Source organism: Callorhinus ursinus, unplaced genomic scaffold, assembly GCF_003265705.2.
Source record: "Callorhinus ursinus isolate GAN/ISIS: 27379988/994484 unplaced genomic scaffold, GSC_fseal_2.0 scaffold3, whole genome shotgun sequence".
NCBI lineage: Eukaryota > Metazoa > Chordata > Mammalia > Carnivora > Otariidae > Callorhinus > Callorhinus ursinus.
Window position 1 is genome coordinate 50387724 of NW_027397065.1, and position 22640 is coordinate 50410363.

The following is a 22640-nucleotide window of genomic DNA, read 5'->3' on the forward strand; positions in this document are numbered from 1 at the left end:
GGCAGCATGAAGGAGTCTTGTGGTGATGGTACAGGTAAGCATCTTGACTGGGGTGGTGGAAGCTACACATATGATAAAATTGCTTACAGCTATACACGCAAACACACACACACATGTGCAAATGAGTGCATATGTGACTGGAGAAATCTGAATGAGCTCTATATATTGTGCCAGTGTCAGTTTCCTGGTTTTGGTCATGTAATATAGTTATACAAGATTTTAACATTGGGGGAGACTGGAAGAAGGGTGCGCTGGACTTCCCCATACATTTCTTTGCACCTGTGAATCCATAATTACTTCAAAACAAAAAGCTTTAAAATTTTTAAGAAAGCTAAATTTTAAAATACATCACTAAAGAAGACAGACCAATGGCAAATACGTCAGGAAAAGGTGCAGGACATAACTAGTCATTAGGCAAATGCAAATTAAAACCACAAAGAAGTACTACTATATACCCATTAAGCTGGCTAAAATTTAAAAGACCATAATATGAAGTATTGGTGAGCATATGGAGGATCTGGAGTTTTTTAAACTGTTGGTAGGAATCCAAAATAGCAGAGTCACTCCGGAATAACAATTTTCCATTTCTTATAGTTATTATACACTTACCATACAAACCCACAATTCTACTCCTAGGTATTTATCCAAGAGAAATGAAAACATATGTCTCCACAAAGGTCTGTACATGAATATTTATAGCAGCTTTATTCATCATAGCGGAAAACTGGAAGCAACCCAAATGTCCAACAACTGATGAATGAATAAACAAATTATGGTTCATCCATACAATGGAATATTATTTGGCAATAAAAAGAAATAAACCTAATGATACAAGGCATGATACAGATGAATATAGAAAGCATTATGCTAAGTCAAAGAAGCCAGACACAAAGGACTCCATACTTAATGGTTGCATTTATATGACATCCTAGAAAAGGCAAAACAAGAGACAGAAAAATCATATCCGTTGTTGCCAAGGGTCAAGTGAGCATGGGGATGGAATTGACTGCAAAGGGGCACAAGGGTACTTTTTAGGGTAAAACAAACATTCCATATCTTGACTGAAATGGTAGTCAAATGCATTTGTCAAAATTCATCAAACTGTACACTTAAGAAACAGCTGAATTTTACTTGTAGATTATACTCCAATATTTTCCCCCCAAAATGAGTGGGGGGAGGGAGACCAATGACCAAGGGTCTAGTAAAGTGCACCAGTTAAAGATACACACAGTTTCTTGCATACATCTGCATACATGGGCGGAATCTGAGGAAGCAAGCCTACTTAGCAAAGAGCCCCAAGTTTAGGGTCCAAATTCAGTCCACTGTCACTCAATTTATGCCTCCAGCAGTGCAGTGGCTTACCTTGAGGGCCCTTGTTACCTGGAAGGAGAGATTATAGCCATTAAGTGTAAACATGAGCAGGAACAAACATGTGAAGAGGTGAACAATCTAAAAAGTTTTGAATGCTCTCCACAAAGGAAGTGAGTGAGATATGACTATAACGAATGGATACAAAACCACAAAACAAGTAAAACTGCTTCTGAGTCTTGGTTTTCTTCAATTCGGCTAATATTTCAGAAAATGCTTCATAAGCTCTCATGCCAGGAAATTCAGAACATTCTCTCTAACCCTCGCAATAATCCCTAAAGGTGGACCTCCCTCCTGAGACTGTAACAAAGAGGAGGAGGCAGTCAGTGCCGTTGGGAAGCACTTGGGTTCTGGAATCACAGGGCTTGCTACGGTGTATATCCTAATGCTGCCACTTACTGGTCGATGACTTGGAACAGTCACTGAATCCCTGTGACCCCGAGTTCCAGAAATAATACTGGTAATCAAAAGGAGTCATAATACATTCCCTGTCTTCCTCTCTCCATAAAGTGCTATACTTCAGTAGTGTGCCTCGAGGCCTCCGCTTTTAAACGAGTCTAATTCAGTAGCCACCCAAGATTGGTTTTCAGATCACCTAAGAGGCAGCTCAGATGGTCTTGTGTTCCCTCTTAATGGGACAACAGGGGACAGGAGTCATCTCTTCCACTGTCCTGAAATCAATCTTCCCACTTCAAATATATATATATATATATATATATATATATATACACACACACACATGGAGGGGGTGGGATTTCAAGGAATTGGCCTATGTGATGGTCAGGGCTGGCAAGTCCAAGATTTATAGGGCAGGCTACCAGACTGGCAACTCTTGTACAGGAGCTGATGCTGCTGTCTTGAGGAAGAATTTCTTCTTCCAGTTCTCCTCTTAAGGCCCTTCAACTGATTGGAATGAGGCCCACCCACATTTTGCAGATAAACTTTTACTTAAAGGCAACTGATTGTAGACATCAATCACATCTACAAAATAACTTCAGAGCAACACTTAGATTAGTGTTTGATTGAATAACTAGGTTATTCAACATTATAGCCCAGCCATAATGTTGGGATGAAACTAACCATCATCCCTGTCAACTACGGTCATCTGATATACACAGACAGGGTTGAGAGATCCTACTCAAGTTTTCAAGAAAAGCAGGATTGTCTAACAAAAAAACAACTACCCAGACCCTTTCTTGGGAACTCTCAATTGCATAGGTGGTTCTACTGTTTGCACTACTCCCCCGGATGAGCTCTGTGACATAAACTACAAACATTTTGACCTAGTAAGATCTAGTAAAGAGATCTGAGTGATATTTAAAAAGAAAAAAAGGCGAAAACAAAGATGCAGACTGAAACCTCTCAAAAATAAAAAATAAAACTCATTTATTGATAAAAGAAAAGTTTAACACATGATCCATTTGCAGAACCCAAAACAAATTCTTCTGTGAGCTCCTGCATGGTCTACATCTCTACACATACCATGTGAGAAATAGACATCCACGTAGGCACATACACAGGATAATATATGCGGTACTGTCTGGCTACCAAGACCTGGGGATGGTAGTTTCTCATATTCATCTTATTCACACACTCATTGACATGGTTTACAAGAGAGTTATATAATTTATTGTTCACTAAAACAAAACAGCTTCCCCAGCATCACCTTGATTTAAACAAAAGAACACGGCTTAAAACAGGCACCCTCTGCCCTCATCCCCCACTCCCCACTCTGGTAAGCACATATCAGCACCATTTATATCCCCTGGCCTGAGAATGGCCCAGTGGTACAAAGAACAGGGAAGAAATATCACAAGCTGATGCTGTCAGAGCAAATAGCATTGCAAACAGCAGGACTAATTAAATTGTCTAAAAGTGTTGACCATGATTTTCAAAGACAAACCACACCCTCTCCTTTTCCCCTAATGGTCTTGGAGATTTGTAATGTACTTTGGAAAATTTAATTCTAAGGCAGACTTGGAGCCGACTCCCTAATCATGTCATGCCACTGACACTTTGTGTCTCTGCTGTCAGGAAGTAGCTTCGCATTCCGATCAGGGCTGATGCTGGGGCCCGCCTTAACATCTAATCAGCTATGAAATAAAACCCACTGATATGGACCCGTTGGCTGTGAGTAATGAGTGAATAGAGAGAGCTGTAAACAGACATAAAGTGAGATTTTGCACTTCCAAAAAACATGAGGTGAATATGTAGTGTTAAACAGAGATGATATTCTATAATTTAGGAAGGGAGACATCTGAGAAGAAAAAAGTAAGCTAGGAGAACAGGGAAGAGGGACAGATTTCCTAAGGTTCCTTCCTGGGATCATCGCTTTAAGACAAATGAAAAAAATGGCAAATTGTACCTTTCATGGGGGTGGAGTAAGTAGTGAGCACCAGCCAATGAATTTGGCTGGAGAGGTGAGTGACAGAGAGGGAGGGCATGAGCGGCAGGTTCTGAGCTAAGAGCCACCACACATTGACATACATCTGGCCAGGGTTTGTGCAGCTGAAGAGCTCCTGGCAGCCAGAGAGCAGCACAGTATAAATAATGACACGTGTGAATGGTGACAACTTCTAGGAAAATTAAACAGAAAACACCAGATCATGCTCTCCCCAGCAAATACCTGCATGTAAGGGGAGGTACACTGCCAGCAGAGAGGTGGATACCTCCCGACAGCAGCATTTACAGGAGGGGGCTCGGAGAAGCTACCTCAGAGCTCATGGAAGTCTGAGGCTGCACTGGAGAGCCTGGGGGAGGGACACAGCGCCTGACAGTAGTGGGCCAGAAAGCTGCACGTTTTGCCTGTGGCCCCACAGATGCAGCCTCCCACGGCAGAGCGCCTCGCTCTGTTGCTCCTTGACCAGACTTCTGCTCGTGCTGGGCCTTCCTACCAGGCACCAGGGCGGGGGCATGGGGAGAACCCAGGCAGCTGGTTCCTAAAGAGCCCTGGGAAGAAACCAGGGCGGACTCCCTGACTGAAGAAGCTCGTGGGCAGAAGAGTAAGCTTCCCTGAGCTGGCCCAGAGGGCTGCTTCCAGGAAAAGAGAAAGGGCTTCCTCTTACTTCCGTCTTCTGGCTGGCCCTTTACTTGAACCAAGTGCACAACCGGAAAGGCCCACCAACAGGATCCACCCTGCCTAGGTCTTCTGAAGCAGCAGGAGCACAAGAAAAAGACAAACAGGGAGAGGGCCATGCCAAATTAGCTTCCAGAAGCCCCAAAGCTAGTGCCATCTCTCCTACACACCACATTTTCTGGGCCAGGGACCCTGTATCAATAATTGGCATTTTGCAAAATGCACAGTTTTGTACTGCCCAGTCCTCAGATCCAGTCTTACAACCCACCTGGACAGGACAGGCTCTAGCAGCTCCCCAAGTCACAGAAGCTGGACACACATCTGATCCTTCTCCTGGCGCATGCCTTCTCACTGTAAACAACTCTCAGGACTGCCGTGGAAAGACAGCTGGAGCCTGGGGCTTGCACAGAGAAGAGGACAATCCTTGAACCCACTTTGGTAACTTGTAGGCCTGAGGCTTCACAGGGCAGGGCCACTGCCACCTCCAGTTAGAGCCTTGGTCATATAAGCACCTGCTGGTAACCACAGAAAGGGTAGGTGAAAAGTACCATGCTTCTGAGGGAGACCTAGTCACAACTGATCATATCTCTCTAAGTTAATAAATTATGAGTAGGTTGGGAGTCACTGCAATGAGAATGTGGTTTTGGAAAAGAAGAGAAAGAAAAAGATAGGGCTGGGGTGTGTGTGTGGTAGGTTACGAGCTTTGGTGAAACACCGAAGAACAAGACCCCTGATGAAGTTGTGCGGCTCTCTAATTTGCAGGGTGAACTGCATCTCTCAGGAAGGAAGAGCTTGGGGACAGGAGAGGAGGACAGCATGCCCCTATTCCATGTGCATGAACACACACACACACACACACACACACACACACACACACACACACATACACACACAGCTCAGGAGATGGAGAGCTAGTGAATGCCCTCCTGAAATAGTTCTCACACCAAGAGGGGAGAAGAGGCAGCCAAAACCAAGGCAATGCACCTTTCTCTGCTTTCGCTGCAGTTTGTTCCCAAATCTGAAGGCTGACCTTGAGGTGAGCCACCCCTGAGGCTATTTCTTACACTCAGGGAGGCATGCAGGGGAGGGAGGGGTCACAATTAGTGTTTAGAACACAGGGGACCGAAGTCCCCACCAAGTGGTTCCCTTTAGAAGTCTAGGTCGTGGAGGCAGCTCGGGGCAAGGCACTGCTGCTGCCCTGGCCTCGTTGATTGTAAACAACCAAGCACCACACAGTGTCAGACCAGCTGCTTCTTAATTCTATGAACACACTCTCTGTGCACACTGGCCTCATCTTCCCACCCACGGCAAAGTGTGGGTGTCTTCCCGAAATGCTGGCAACTGAATGCTACTGTGCCCTGTGCCTATCAGGGGCTGAGGCTGGAAAACAGGCCCGAATGCACAAAGTGACCCATTTCATAAGCCCCCCGTGGACAGAAGCACGTCCCACTCAGCCATCCTCTCCTCAGCCTTGTGCACTGGCAAACATATCCTGAGTCCTTCATATCTTCTCAATATGAAATCAGGCTGGTCAGTGGGAGGTAAAGTGCATGCCTCCCCACAGAGGTACACACTTAGGTGATCCTGATTAAAACCTTTGGGGTACTCAGCCAAGAATGCTGAGGACCTAAGCACACATTTCCTGGAGCAAGTTTCTTTTCAGCAGGAGAAGCCTAGTAAAAGTTGACTGAGGAAGGAACAATTCATAATAACCCCAGATCTAGAGACAGAGTCTAAAAACAAAAGCTAATTTTAAATAAAATATATATATTTTCAATTTAGGCAGCACTTGATATCTTTCAGAAGCTAAAGCAACTAAGAATACAACATTGTGACCCACGCGAGGAATTCAGAAAAGGTGTTGCCGAGGGTCACAAGCCAGAGAGAATAAAGATTAAAAGCTGCAGCTTTGGGGGCTGGTTTTAAACTACTAGGTAGGTCTAAACATCTCCTGGAGACTTGAATAGGTAGGAGGATACTGAGGTAAAATATTTGGGAGAGGTCTGAGAAAGAGATAGGTCCAGCCTTATAAGGAGAGGGGGTTCCTACTCATTTAATCCAGGCCTGGGCCTGGAAAGGAGAAAACATGAGGTGGGGGATGCTAAGATTTTTAAATAAAGTGAGCTGTGCAACAGGAATAATTTGGGTAAGGTGGATCAGAAGGAGGGGGGCAGGTAAGGGAGACATGATGGAAAAAAGTTGAAAAGTTCTGGGTTAAATTAAGTACAAATGAACAGGGATGGCACAGCCACTAGGAGGGACCTCTGCATATCTGCTACCCACTCTTCCTCCTGCCCTCAGCCCCACCTGGTCCAGGGTACCGAGGTATCAGGTAGAGGGGTTCCCCGACAGCAATCCTGCCTCTCCCCAGAGCCTGAACCCTACCTGAGGCTCTGGGGCCAGGTGCTGGGGAACACACAGGGGTGGGGTGGGCAGCTGCAGGGAATGCACCCAGATCGCTATACAAAGGCACCGGGGGAGTTGATGAAGATGGGAGCACTGCTTGGCTGGATCAGTTCATAGAGGGCCTCATACGTCCCCACCACAAAGCCCACGAAGCCCAGGATGCTGATCAGGGCGTCCTTGGCGATGGTGAGGGGGCTCATGCCCTCCGAGTAGTAGGTGGTGATCTCCAGGAGGGGCGGGATGATGAGGGCCAGGGCACTGCTGCTCACGGACCCCACCAGGGAGATGACCAGGTCCAGGCGGGGAATGAGGATGGCCAAGATGCCTGCAGGAGAGAGGACATGTCTGTTCAAGACTGCCCAGAGCTGAAAGAGACCTCCTCACTGTTGAACAAATTTAGCTAAAGCGTTCTTCATCTTGAATGGAGAGCTCTGCAGGAACTCAGACATTATCCAGTCCAATCTCTCATTCCACAGATGAGAAAACAAATGCCCACAGGTGTGGAACAACCTGGTCTCACTGCAAGGTTGGCAGAACTGGGACTGGAACCCAGATCTCCTGGCTTTCAGCTTTTTCTGCTACAGGACATGATTTCCATCTTTCTGAAGCAAATGAACAAAATTACATTCCAGGGCAATCTGGTCCCTACCAGGGGAGAGAGGCTGGAGCAGAAAGGGAGGTGGACTATTTCCGAGCGACTGGTCATTTTCGTACCACTGAGGGTACCTCCGTCACAAACATCTCTACTTAACTGACAAGGAACAAAACAGGGGGGAAAAGCCGTCCTTCTGGAACAATATCATGGATAAACCCCATTTCACAGAGCATTTTCCTACAGGGCAAGTAGAAGCAGTTCAGGGTGCAGGCTGACCTGAGGAGCCAGGCCCCACACAATGACTACATGCCTGTGCCAGGACAAGTGAGCGGCTCCCACACCTGAAATGTAGTCCCGGGCATATGAGAGGGACATGGAAGTGACACAGAATGGCGGGCTGCATTAGGAAATCCCGTCAGCTTCCACACCCCAGCCCCAAGTGCCCTGCTGTCCAACTACCGGGAGAAGGCTCCACTGACTGCACTTACTCCAATGCCCACTGGTCCCACCATGCTCATCGGACTCAGCCTTCCACTGGGGGTGCGGAATGAAGGCCAATGTTTCACAAGTTGATGGAGGATTATGGGCTCTGGAATTAGGCTCTTGTCTCCGAATCCTGGCTCTGCCTGAGTGACTCTGGGGGAAGTTACACCTCCCTTTTATTCCCTGGTTTTCTTGTTGGCAAAATGAGGATACAAATGACTCCTGAGTCACAGAGAGATCAAAATGATGAAATGAGCTGACACAGGCACTTACCACAAGGTCTGGCATACAACAGGCTCCTAATACAGTTCATATAATCATTGCTAGTATATATATTGCCACCCACGAAAAGTGCATCATTAACTCATTAGTAATCAAATGTATTTTGACGAATTGTCTTCCCCAAAGGCTCCAACTGGAGGTCCTCAGCATTGAGACTGGGATCCAGAGCACATCCCTGACCTCACTGATTGCCATCAGTTACGTCTTCTATGGGGGCTTCCATTCCAACTCCATTTCATAGAGCCATGTGGCCAGGTCGTCCTGAGGAAGGCACCACAGTGAGGAGACTGCCGGAGCACCTCAGTCCGACGGTGCCGATCTTCCCTCAGGTCAATTCTACTCTGAGGGACTGTCTGCATTCATCACTGCTTCTTTGGCTGAGCTACAGGTAAAGGGACTGGGTTGCATTTAGAAGCCAGGTTTTGTTGTTGTTATTTTTAACTTTAAAAATAAAAAAAAATTAAATTTTATTTTATTATGTTATGTTAGTCGAAGCCAGGTTTTATGAGAAGCACTTGCTTTTAAACTGGAAGAGCACTCCCTGCAGTAAGAGGAGAGGCATGTGGGTCCAAGACTTACCAGGGGAGGGACAGATTCACCGCCTGTCTCACATTTATTCTGAAGCTATGTCAACTAAAATGAATTCAGTTCCTCATTCACACTGGCCACCTTTCAAGGATTTAACAGCTACCTATGCCGAACGGCTACCATCCTGGACAGCACAGACCCAGAGCACTTCCATCACAGCAGGACATCTAGTGTCTGGTAGACGGCACTGTGAGGCAGCCCCTCGCTGGCTGAATCTGCCTCGGGTCCATGGATATATAACTTTACAACATTATTATTGTCCCCAGAGGGGTTAAATGATAGAAAGTGACAGACCTGAGACTAGAATCCAAGACCTCAAGCCCCTGGTACAGTCACATCACAGAGCTGACGATTAAGAAAATGCAGAATGATACCTGTAGGAGGGAGAAGAGGGGAGCTGGCTGATCAGCAGAAACAGCCTGTCTGTGAAGAACGGGAGGAGTCAGATGGTGGGTTAACACTCACAGGGATACACTGCAATCGTTTAGCAGAGAATTGGTATACAATAAGCCCTGACCTCTCTCTGCTCTGTAAAGGAAGTAAGGCAAGGGTTTTGAAGCCTGATGACAAAAGGGAATACAAAGATATTGAGTCTCAGATCTGCCTCTGCCATGGTTTTACAGCCCCAGGGGCAATGCTTTCCTCTTTCCTTATTCTAGCGTCCAACCATAATGGCAAGTATCCATTAATACCTTCAGTGTTCTGAAGCCTTCAGAAAGTCCACAGAAAGTATAGGCTTTTAACTTGCCCTCCAAGTTAAAAATAGTCTGCTTCAGCCGTTAGCTCTTTCTAAATAGAGTTGGTGATCTCCCTCAGATCTTCAGGGTTGAATTTGGAGAAAAGTCAAAAATACAGAAAGCTGATGACAAAATGATGGCTTTCTCATCATGGGCAACTGAATGCTCAACAAGAGTTGATCTGCTGTGTGACCTAGAAGAGGACACCTGCCCTCTCTGGGGTCTGGGTCTGCATCTGCCTACTGTCAACATCATAGTGATGGCTCCCATGGTTCCAATTCAAGTGAGTAGTGAGGTGGCAATAGCACTGAGGCAGCAATCAGAACTGAGCCCTAGGAGAAGCTGGTACAGGAAGGTGGTTAAGAGTGTGGGCTCTGGACTCAGAACCTGGGCTCTAATCTCAGCTGCACCACTACCCAGCCAGCTATTTAACTTACTGCTGAACAGGGATGGTCACATGAGATCATTCACATAAAGAACTTAGAGCACTAAGTGCACAATGAATGCTTCATAAATATGAGCTAATGCAACCACCAGTCCTAGCACAAATGAGCTCACCATTCGGAGCCTCAGCTTGGTCACCCATGAGGTCAGGTGACTGTACTAACACTGGATGGTCACTGAAGTCTCACCCAGCTCTGAAATGTTAAGGAGCTACACAGTGTAAGTTTAGTCACTTAGGAATGCATTCTGGGATATGTCCCTCAGCTCACCGTCAACTGGGAAGCACCATGTACTGCTCAACGGTGGCCCAGCAGAGCAATGGGATTCCTCTCTGAGGACACATGGTTGTGCCAAAAACATAGCCTCCAGCCTGCCTGGTTTTGTGCCATTAAAGGGAGGGTGAGTTAGTCTTCCGGTGCCAGCCCCTGGTCTCCATGAATGCTCCAGCCCACTCAAGAGAAGGGAGACCTTTATCAGAGACAAAGAGCCTGAGGAGGAGAGAAGTCAGATGATCTGCCCAGGCCCTCCCGGCTCTGAGTCGGCCATCCCCCCCTCCCTCCCATTAACCTGGAGGACATATGGTACTTCATGATACGACTTAAGTGAGGTCAGATGTGCTCAACTCTATGATAAGAATTAAGTGGAAACAGCAACAGAAGTTTGTATGATCAGAATCTTTTCTCAGATTAGACAGAGATGTTCCACTTCATCATGACATTTTAGAAGCAATCTAAAAACTTGTCCTTGTTTTTATTATAAAGGACATACAAGATAAGCTTGCTTAACAAAAATATCTTTTAGAAGTGGCTAAACTTTTCTCTTAAAGCCAGGACCACAGGGCTGCAAAGGCCCTCTTCCTGTCCTAGCTGGACCAGACACCACAGCTGAACCCCAAATAAAGCCTGACACTGGAGAAAGATAATGGGGAGGGGTGGGGAGAAGGCAAGAATTGTGAGCCTCCCACTAATATGCTGGGGAAAGAGGAAGACAAGAGGACCCAACCAAATTAGCACAAATAGCCCCAAGGGCTCAAACAGCAGGGGTACCTGTTTTGCCCCCATGCAAAATGTGGCAAACTCGTTTTAGCTAATTCCAAAGAGAGAATCAGGTACTTGAATCAGGTACTTAAGAAAGATATGGGAGCAACCAAAACCTCTTCTAGCATTAAATGTCTTTACTCTGAGTTAAAGCCCTCTAGAAAGAGAAAGAAGGTAGAGACCTCAGGAAGCAGCCAACCAGGAATATCCTGCCCCTACTCTCTCCCCGCTCCCTCACAAGAACACCCCATACAAAGAGGAAGACAGCACACTCCTAACTGGCAAGTCATCGCCCTCTGCAGCAGCCTGGCTGTGGCATGTACAGCAATGGAGGACCGAGGACAACTCAGCTAGCCCATGTGATTAGTCAAGAGGGCCCCACTAGTATTACAAAACATCTTCCCTTTGGGTTAAGAGACACTAAAAATATGATCTTTTAACTGTTGAAACAATACAAGGCAAATGACCATGTTTAGAGAAGGAACTGATTGGGATTCTGGAGCCTGTGGTTTCAGACCAGGAACAGAAAAGCTGACTTGTGCACTAGAGAAGAGAAAGCACTTAAGAGAACAGACACACACAGAGAGAAATATGTTGGACACCTACAGCCCTGTGTCCAGAAGCTCTTTCTGCTGTTTCACTGTGATTGATGCTGGTGAAGCCTACCTATGTTACTCTAAAATGTCTACAAATCTACCTTGAAAATTAACAATAGTCTTGAACACAATATATAATCTCACTTAGTGGGAGTATAAATTAAAAAGTACAAAAGCAAGGAAAACAACCTACATGTCCAACAGTAAAGGAGTAGCTTAGTAAATACAATACGCCAATATAATGGAATATCATGTGGCCGTGAAAATATTTATGAAGGATATGCATACTCATGATATAATATCAAATAAAAAGCAAAAGACAAAGTTCTGTGTACACTATGCAACATGCAGCCATGAGGAGTAACACAGAAGATAAAATGCAAAAAAAAAAAATCATTTTGTTAAGTCAGTGGTATATTCAGAATTTCTTCTTCAATAACCCCAGATCTAGACATTCTTGAAATGTTTTTACATTAGCTTTTTTTTTTTTTGAGCAATATTTTGGTAGAAATTTAAAATCAGGCTTGAAGCAGTTGTGCAGAATCACAGTTTAGACTTGAGAGAAGCCTTAGCAATCAGATACCCTGCACGTCTTACAGCTGAGGAACCCGAGGCCTCTCTCGGGAGGGTTCGCAGGGGCCCATGGTGCACAGTTCATTAACATTGCTGCCCTCTGTCTCTGCAGCTGCAGGATGGAGAAGTGTGAGAGGCCAAAAGGTGCCGAGAAGCCACTCTGTTTGGACCTGGAAGCTTCATACTCGATTGGGTCTGGCTGTTTGGAATGTTCTACAACTATGCATTCCAGTCCAAACAGGTCTTTTAATTGATACGGTTTTATGTTATTCATCTTCAACAGTAAGTTTTTGAAATGTTCATACTTCACTGAAGTTAAGGTGTTTCATGTGGCAAATGCCACAGAGAATTAACACAAACCCCTGAAGGACAGGTTAATGCTTCATGGAACCCGAAGAAACGACTCTTCCTATATCTCTGAACTCCCTCTGGAGGCAGCCTCTTCCAGCCTCTCCTACACAAACTCTGCACACAGGTGACCTGCTAAGTGCAATTCAAACACATGGGCCGGAAATAAATATCATTCCATATGCAATCACAACAAAATGAAGACCATTCCCTGACACATGTATTCCCCTTTCCCCTCCTCTCCAACAGTCTGAATTAAGCACCAAAAAGTAGACACAGCAGTCTGTGGGTTTGTTCCCTTAAAGAGAGTGGTAAGAAAGGTAAAATGGAAAAAAAAAAAAGAGTCTGGACCAAATTCCCCTGCTCCCCTTGAGGGGTGGAGGGTGAGGAAGAGGAGGAAAAGTTGGGAAAAAGGACAAGAAAACACCATAAATAGCAATAAAACAAGCTGCTATTAAAATTATAGGTATAATTGAAAATAATCAGTTCTAGCAAAGTTCTAAAATCATATACCAATTAACCTTATGCAGAAAAGATCTGAAAGTACAGAAAAAAACACAAACAAAATAAACTCACATCAATACATTTAAGTTGGTGCTACAGTGAAATGCCTCTCCTCAATCCCACAACCACTTCAAAGTCTCCAGGGAAGGTAAGAGAAACCCGAGTGCTCAGAGATGAAGAGGCTGCATCATTTAATAGGCTGACCGTGCAATGCTAAGTCACAACAGATCACAGAAGGGGAAAATAAATGAGTGAGCTTGAAGATCAAAACCAGCTTGTATCCTCTGAGCATCACACTCTTTAAGGGAGATAAAACCCCCAGAGTCAGGAAAAGTGAAGCAAAAACCAAGAGACATCTAAGGATAGCACGAGGTCTGTGAATCAGAGACTGCTGGCTCCTGTGGGGCGCAGTGGAAAGAAACCTGGCAGGAAGCAAGACATATGCTACTGGAAGCTAAGCCAGGCTTGAGAAGAAAATGGGGCCAGGAGAGGAATCAGGCCCAGCGTCACTGCCCCAGCTCTTCGAGCAGAAATAAGTTGGTGTCTAGGCAGTTAGAGCACATTTTACCTAGACAGACTTAGCTTTTCTAGAGGAACCACTTTGAAAAAAGCCAATTATCTGAATGAACTACCCCCACCCTTTCTTCCAGCGCCCTTTGGATTCCAGAATGGGAATACTGAAAGTTGTCATCATAAACACTGTACACATGAAAGCTGTCTCTTCAACACTTGGAAATCCATCCACAGAGAAACATATATATCTGAGTCAAAGCATCGGGAGTTGCAGGCAGAAGACAGAAGCAAAATCCAGAGTACCTTAGCACATATTAAGGCAAATTAATGGAAAAGCAAGATACATCACATTCTTTCCTTTTCAGTTGCTCTGGGGCAACAGTGGCCTATGGGTAGCTCCGGGCACTGGATTAGCTGCTGAGTGGGCTTTTCCTATAGGCTGGCCTAGACAAGGCCAGAAGGTCTGCAAAACAGAGGCTACATACAAGGACAAGTGAGATTCTTGGTTGCCATCAACTTGCTGGAGTTGGCAAAACCAAGCAGTCCACCCTCTGCCTGGCTCCTACCCAGCTCCATCCTGTAATAAATCCTTAGAAAGAATGCTGCCCAACATTAAATCAGAAGGTCCTGGGGAAGGCATTAAGTTCCTTTGTTCTAGGGAGTTCCTTCCATACAAAGATCCAAGACACTATGCTTCACCCACATCCTTGAAGTACAATGAGAAAAAGAACTACAGGTGGCTTAAAAAAAAAAAAAAAAAAAAAAGAACTACAGGTGGCTTGAAGAAATCTGTTCCAGGAGAGGCATTAGTCCGTTTCGTTGAGGAAGTTTATTTTGGGATAGGCACCAGTCTGTTCCTTGAGGAGATGCGTCTGGGATAGGCACTATTCAGTTCCCTTGAGGAGATCCTATCTGGTATAGCCACCAGTCTGTCCTCTTGAAGAGGTCCATTCTGAGATAGGCACTAGGCTATTACCTGAGGAGGTCCATTCTGGAATAGGCACTAAGCTATTTTCTGGAGAAGGACCATTCTAGGTGAGGTACTAGTCTGTTCCCTTGAGGAAGTCCATTCTGGGATAAGCAATATCAGTTCTACTGAGTTCTCAGTTCTACTGAGAAGACCATTCTGAGATAGGCACTATTGCTTCCCCTGAGCAGGTCCTTCTATGACAGGGACTCGTTTGTTCCCTGAAGGAGGTTCATTCTGGGATGGGCACAAAGCTGTTCCTTCAAGGAGGTCCATTCTGGAATAGGCACTAAAGAAGGCCTTTTTAGGATAGGTACTAGTCTATTCCCTGAGGAGGTCATTTCTGGGATAGGCACTAGGCTATCCCTTGAAGAAGTCCACTCGACGATAGGCACTAAGCTGTTCCCTTGGGGAGGTCCATCTGGGACAGGCACTAGTGTGTTCCCTTGAGGAGGCCCATCTGGGATAGGTATTAGTCCATCCCCTGGAAGAAGTCCATTCTTGGATGGGCACTCATCTGTTCCCTTGAAGAGGTTTATTCTGGGATAGGCACTAGTTTACTCCCCATGTCTAACCTCTACTGCCCTCCTCTTGCTATCAGTCAACCCATAAAGTCATTCCTGATTTTCCAGACTACGATCAAATGCTAGACAACTTTCACATCATTTATCCCTAAAACACTCCATTCTGCTTCAATTTAAAAACCACAGAGACCTATCTTTATTCCAAAGACAGAGGCTTGGACTGGATAATTTAAGAAGTTCCCAGAGAAGTCTTAATATAATAAACCAAGACATTTCTTTTCCCAAAACAATACAATTTTTAAAAATAAAATAAAAAGCCAAACAGAGCCAAAAAGTGAAATCTAGATTCCAGCACTTCAATCTGAAAAGAAATTGCAAATTTAAATTGGATATTATAGATCAATTTATTCAGGGGTTCTCTATTCTATCAACTCACAGAAGCTACCAAAAAGAAAGAGAAAAAAAGAAAAATTTATTTTTATTTTAAAATGTATACTGGTTTCAACCAACAGCAAATAGAGTAACATCTTATCTCTTAACTCACACTCCTGGGTGTGTGGTCAGGGAGGAGGAATAAAACACAAAGTAAAAAAGCAAACACCTAGGTTAATTCATACAGATTTTCTAAGAAACACATTTAGTAAATGTCTAGTATAGTATCATGTAGGCTCAAAATGAAATCTAAAGGAACAGACTGTCACACTGGGAAATGATTATTTGAATACACCAATAAACATGCACCTGCTATCAAAGTAACCTACACTTACATGCATGAGTTAAATCGCTCTCTATACACTTTTACCTTACTCTATCGCAAGGACGTGGGATCGTAATTTTATATCTTTGCTATGAATTATGACCATCACTGTAGTATTTTATGCCGTATCTACAAATAAATTGTTCTCATTCCCACATCCTTTAGAGCACATATATAATCAATTCACTTCACCACCTAGCCAGGCCTCAACTCTGCACCTGAGACAGCAGGCCAAGTTTCCTGCTCACACACTACAACTGTTTTCACTCCATCAGTCTCTCACTCAAGAAAGCCCTGGGGACTGGGTGCCCTTTGGGAAAGCAAACAAAGCAAGTATCTTGTCTTCTACTCACATGTCACGCAGACCAGCACGGTGCGCACGAACAGGTCTACGACCAGCTCCCAGTGCTCGGGCACACGGGACACGAAGAAGGGGATGATGATCTCAGCCGGGACATAGAACTGGAGGGCATAGGTGAAGAAGATGCCGATGGAGTACAGCAGCTTGACCGACTGGTACAGCCTGGGGAGAGAGCCAAGACCCGTTCAAAAGCCTGCTCTGCTTCCATGTGCACTAGCAGCGAGAGGGCAAAACGGTCTCATGGTGAAGGGGCCATATCTATCCAAGTCACAAATGCACGTGGTCCTTTGGACCCACCAATTTCATGTCTAGGGATTTATCCTGTGGATATATTTGCACATGTGCACAAAACACTGACATTCAACATATGTCACTGCAGCGTTATTTAAGTATGAAAGACTGAAAACAGTTTAAATGTCAACCAGCGGGCAACTAGTTAAATAAATCATGGTGTCCCATATAGCTGTTAAGAAGTATGAGGCAGGGCGCGCCCTCTCCCTCCTCCACCGCGGCCGCCTCCTTCTGCTGCTGCTGCCGCTGCCGCTGCCGCTCCCGCTCCCGGGGCTGCTTGTGTGCTCGTTCCGTGCGGACCTGGTACCTCTTTCGTGAAGCGGCAGCTGAGGAGACTCCGGCGCTTGCCATAGCCGACGAAAAGCCCAAGGAAGCAGTCAAAACTGAGAACAATGATCATATTAATTCGAAGGTGGCGGGGCAGGATGGTTCTGTGGTGTAGTTTAAGATTAAGAGGCACACACCACTTAGTAAACTAATGGAAGCCTATTGTCAACGACAGGGTTTGTCAATGAGGCAGATCAGATTCCCATTTGATGGGCAGCCAATCGATGAAACAGACACACCTGCACAGTTGGAAACGGAGGTTGAAGATACAACTGATGTGTTCCAGCAGCAGACAGGAGGTATCTACTAAAGAGGGAACCTGCTACTTTACTGCAGAACTCTGTCCCTCCAGACCAAAGAAGACATTCTCAATTAGAAGGCCGCAATTTGGTTCCACCATATCCTGACTACTACAGTATAGTTTTCTCTATTCTTTCATTTTCCCCTTCCCCATTCCTTTACTGTACATAAAGTAATTGTATGTGCACAAGCATATTGCATTTTTTTTAACTAAATGGCCAATGGTATGTTTTGATCGACATCAAATGGAGATGGGATGGGGGAAAATACTGCTTCTGTGAAAATACCCCCTCTCTCCATTAGTGGCATGCTCAGTCAGCTCTTATCTTTATATTCCAGTAAGTTATTTTGCTCTCACTGTTTAACAAAAAAAGAACAACATAAAAATCCTTGCATACCTTGTTTGATTGGAGAATTTTAATGTTTTTCATTTATCATTGTAAAACCAAGGACAATTTTATAACTTTTTTGTACGTAGCTGTTACATGTAGGGCAATCTGTCTTTAAGTGGGGATAAATTACTCTAAAAGAAATGAATCCTAGATAGTTTTCCCTTTAAGCCAAGCATCTTGTTGTTTAAATAACTTCTTGTTTAAAAGGCAAAAAAAAAGCGTGAGGCATAACTATAGGTGCTGATATGGAACTAGCTTTGTGATATACTATTAAGTGAAAAACGGGTGAAGAAACAGTGTCTACAGTGTGCTATAAATTGTCCAAAAAAAGAAAAAAGAAGGGGAAAACACTCCCCCTCATACACACATACATATGACATTCTTACATATTCTAAACATCTCCAAAAGGAAATATAAGATATTGCCTCTGAAATGGGCAACTGAAACACTGGGGACTTGGGGGAGGCAAATGGAAACAAACATATACTGTATAGACTTTGAACATCTGCAATCTTTACCAGGGACCTATGTCCTTTCAAAAATTAAAACAATTAAAATATAACAGGCCTTTTTATACCCTCTCCTCCAATTCCGTGCTCCCTAGAATCAGATGGTGACTACACAGCCAAGAAGCAGGAGCAAAACCCATCTTTCCACTCCACTGTGGCTGTCTCCCTACCACGGCTTCACATGTGGCTTCTCAGGGAGACCATTACGTCACCATCTGCTATCTCTATCTTACCTCATGCCTAGGACTGTGCAGAGTAGAAAACAAGTCTGATCCCTAAGTACTCATGGATCTGACACGATCATTAAAAGGGAAGGCCACCCTGCTCCTTAGCAAAGCTCCACTTCAAACAGGACCCTCATTGCATTAGGCAGCAAGAAACATGGGCCTCCCCCACCTCGTTGGAAATCTATTTAAAGTGGTAACTATACTGTGTATAATGTGCATTGACTTTCTCTGTGGTTGAACTTAATACCCAGAAGATGTTCTTACGCTATAAACAGGAGAATACCCTGGGAGAGACTGAGTTTGACAAAAGGTCTTACTTGCTCCAAGAATAGATAATAAAAAGGCTTTGGAAAAATCAGCTGGTGGTTCTATAATTAAACTCAGTACAACACCAAAGCCTTCTGGAGTGCCAGGAAGTCTGGAAGCAGGATAGTCACCTGCAGGGATGGCTAAATAAATTGTACCCGAATGGAGGCAGAAAGATTAGAGTAGCTGGTTTGGAGTATCAGAGGAAAGAAGACAGGTGCTTATCTATAGCTTCAGATTATGTGGGCTGCTTCTGTTCCTGCTGATCCATTTATCTCCAGTTATGCCAAGCTACCACCTGGCTCTTGAAAGGACAGGAACATTTGGAAATTTAAAAGCAGGCATCAGAGTGAAAGAGAAAGACTTTCTGAAAACACTAGCCCATTGCAAGGCTACCACTTGGCTGGCCACCCCACAGATCTTGTCCCCAGACCCCTGCTGGTTAGGGTGTTCTGTGCTAAACACCAACGGCAAGCTGAATAAATGTTTTTCCCAATTTTCTCCACCTGTCCTTGCACAATGCCTCACTGATCAGAGCTCTAAAAACATGCACAGGCAGGTCAACCAGGCCAGCCTGAAAGGTCCTTTTGATCCCCAGGGCACTCAACAAGCTTCTCAGTGTCTGCTCAGCTGCCCTCCACAATGAAATTCTAATCTTCAAAAGAGAACTGTTGCTTCAGACACACCCTGTGACAGCTACCTTTTTATCTTTTTTAAAGGTTTATTTATTTATTTGAGAGAGAGAGAGAGAGCAAGCGCACATGAGTGGTAGGGAGGGGCAGAGGGAAAGGGAGAAGCAGACTCTCTGCTTAGCAGGGAGCCCGTCACAGAGCTCAATCCCGGGATGCTTAGATCATGACCTGAGCTAAAGGCAGATGTTTCACCAACTGAGCCACCCAGGTGCCCCGACAGCTACCTTTTTAGTTAGCATTTCAGTATGTCTTAGTGTTCCCCTGAAATACAGTAACCAAGAGCTAAACAAAGTGAGATACAGAAGGGCTCCCCACAAGCCGTCGTCCATGGTGACAGGCCTCTACCTGCACATCAAGCCAGTAACTGCCATGGGAGAGGAACAGCAGAACCTGGGAACCTAGCCAATTCTCCCTCCTCTCTCCCTGTCTATTTGGAATGTTTAAGTGAACTGATGGGATACTTGGCCCTTCCAGGCTCAGATTTCTAGGGAGGAATGGTATTTCAGTCACCTGATAACCAATCCATTTGGCGTACACCTCCTTAGGAATTCCTCTTCCAAAGTAGAAAGCTCAGGGCAGTGTCCTCCTTCTGATAGCATCAGAATAGTATTACAAAGTGCTTTCTCATGCATAGCATTTGGTCTTCACGACAACCCTGGCAGAAAGAAATGACTACTTCTGGTTTCCAGAAGGGGGAGCTGAGGCAGTGAGCAGCTGTGACATGCCCAAGTCCACAGAGCTGGACATGGCAGACCACCTCTATCCTCTAAGCACCAGTTGCTTCCTGAGAACATCTCCTCATTCATAAAATGCTCAGTCCCCGCATTTAGTCCTCCTTTTGATTCAAAAGTCATCCCCTGGGTGATGATCATGTGCCAGGCACTGTGATGGGTGCTGGGGTACAATGGAGCCCTGCCCTCCCAGAGCTGATCATGTAGGGAGATCACAGTTCGGGTAAACGGACAGTTACACTATGGAATAAGATTTAGGCTAGGGTCCAAATGGGATCCCACAAGAGCAGAAGAAAGGGGCATCTGACCTAGAGGGGAAGTTGCGGGTACGACAGTGGAGACAGTTTCTCAAAAAGAGTGACTCCTAGACTGTCTTCCTGGCCGAGTAGGAATGAGGTGCAGGTAGGGCTAGAACCGGAGTGGGACTAACAGGCACCTTAAAGGTTTCGCCTCAATCAGAGGAGCAACGGGAAGCTCCTCAGGGATCTCAACAAGGAGATAGATGCACAACTGACTTGAGTCGGAGATGGCTCATACAGGTAACAGAGAACAGGTCTGGAGAAGGAGTAAGACTGAGATAGGTGGATGGGTCCAAAGGCTCAGTGCACAGCCAAGGAGGGATGGTGCTGGCCTGGCGGTGAGGGTGGAAGCAGTGGGCTAAAGTGAAGTGAGCTGATTGAAGGTATAAGTAGGAGGGAAATCCACATTCTGACCTATTAATTAAAAAAAAATAACAACATCCAGTGTTCCCAGGCTTCTATCCTCCCCACATACCAGCAATTGGGCAGGTTGAGGGTTATGCTCCCTTGGATATTAGCTCCAAACTGCAGGTACCCCAGACACCCCAGACTGATGTAGAGGGCAGTGATGATGGCCATTCCCACATACAGGATGATCGGAAATTTCTGGGGATCCTTCATTTTGTTTTCAAGGGGCAGAACCTATGAGAGTAGTGAGAGAGAAGAGAAAACAGGAAAAAGTAACATTAATGGCCAAAATAAATTGTAATCTTCTCAGAAAAAGTAACTGCTTTATCCCCAGGATTCCCCAAAAGCACATCTATCCTTTACCAGACAGATAAACAAAGGCAAGTTATTTCCTCAGAGTTGGAGGAGATACCCTGCTTCCCGTGTGGAAGCGGGGAAAGTCCTGAGGGCGAGGGCAGGCAGGACTGGCCCCAGGACTCCTGCCCAGGCCAGCGCTCTGAACTCCTGCTCCAGGGTCCCCATGGGCTGGGGTGCTTTCTGCCCCTTGGCACAGCCACGAGGCAGCTGCTTCATGCCCACCCGGCACAATGGAGAACAGACCTCGTCTGAGATCACAGCTCTGCTAACCTGTCCAAAGAATGCAAAATATAGGTCAGGGAAAACTGCCACTCTAGTTCCCAGAAACTGTTTCCTTACCTCCAAGAGGGCAGGTGCCAGCAGTGACATGTTAAACCTCTGACTTAGAGAAACGGGGGTGCTGAGGGTATCACAAGTTAGAGGATAGAGCGATTCAGGCTCACAAAATGTAAAACAAAACCCACTTTCCAGATTCCTATTCCAAACCACTGACCTTGCTGCCCTTTCCCTCACAGCAGAGGACATTCCAAAGCAAAGCAAAGGTCCCTTTGAAGACTGGTTCCTCTAGGAACAGGGAAAACAGAAGCTGTGACTGACAGGCTTCACAACCTGCTATCAACTGCATCTGGCATGGCTGACAAGGAAAAGCAACGCAGGGCAATGTCTAGCTGCCCCACAAACCGTCTTTGATCTTGTCATGACATTCCTCTTCCTCAAACACTTGCGGCCATGAGGCAGTGGGTCTGTGCCAGACGCCGCGGGTCTGCTACAGGCCTGGTGCTGTGAGGGGCGCCACAGCTCCGCACTTCCGACCAGGCCTCAGCACCGCACCCCCTCCCCAGCTCAGGGGACTCAAGCTGCAGCTGATACACATCCAATTAGAAACAGTTTGTAAGCTTTCCTTCCATTACCTTTTATGGAGGTCTAGAGAGCCAGAGGGCAGGCAGCCCATCTCCTCCATGTCTGCCAGGCCTGGGCCAGTGGCACAAACACAGAGAGAGCAAGAGCACAATGAACAAACAGCGAACAGGGCCCTTCACCCAGTCACACCCAATAGCCCTCAAGTCCAAACTAAGAGTCAAAACAGCAGTGTTTTCCCCCCTTATAAAAATAGAAAACAGAGAAATCTTAAAGTAACAGATAATGATGATTATAGAATGATTCCATTTCCAAGCCTTGGCTGATGAAATGATGCAAAGAGCAACTTCTACACTGTGCTGTTAGGGAAAAATGATCTATTCAGTACAATGCTCCTTAAGAACCCAGGATCTCCAGGCAGCTTTCCACACTTAACTCAGTCTTTTCTTTCCAGTCCCACATACGTGGGGCCTCTTCCTCACTGCTGCCATATGGGCCATTTCAGGCCTCAACCCCAGCAGCAGGGAAACATTGTGTTTGTGAATCAAGGGGAGCCATTCTTCCTGGGCACTGAGAAGTCCAAAGAAAGAGCAAAGCAAAAGGTGTTAAAACTCAGGACAACAACTTACACACTGATCTCTTAGAAAGCCTCCACTATGATGTTAGAGACTTAACCCATTCCATCAATACCACCAGGGCAATTTCTTAGTATTTTTACCAAAATAAAAAAAAAAAAAAAAAAAAAACAACTCTCCAGCTTCTAGGTTTTCTTAAAAGTATATAA

The 22640-nt window shown here is 45.3% G+C and overlaps 1 protein-coding gene and 1 pseudogene across 6 annotated transcripts in view; one reads left to right on the top strand and one right to left on the bottom strand.

The window, feature by feature from the left end:
• Positions 1–2732: 2732 nt before the first annotated feature.
• Positions 2733–22640, bottom strand: part of SLC36A1 (solute carrier family 36 member 1) — a 67370-nt gene continuing 47462 nt past the window's right edge. For 5 of the 6 annotated variants that reach the window (XM_025867198.2, XM_025867199.2, XM_073890709.1 and 2 more), the window contains 3 exons: positions 20709–20875; positions 16152–16321; positions 2733–7175 (listed from right to left, as the gene is read on the bottom strand). In XM_025867198.2, the coding sequence (XP_025722983.1) occupies positions 6904–7175; positions 16152–16321; positions 20709–20875 (609 nt within the window). In that variant the 3' untranslated portion in view covers positions 2733–6903. The remainder of the gene's footprint in view (positions 7176–16151; positions 16322–20708; positions 20876–22640) is intronic. The other variant, XR_003207066.2, reaches the window with a different exon arrangement.
• Positions 16635–17608, top strand: LOC112820170 (small ubiquitin-related modifier 2 pseudogene; annotated as a pseudogene).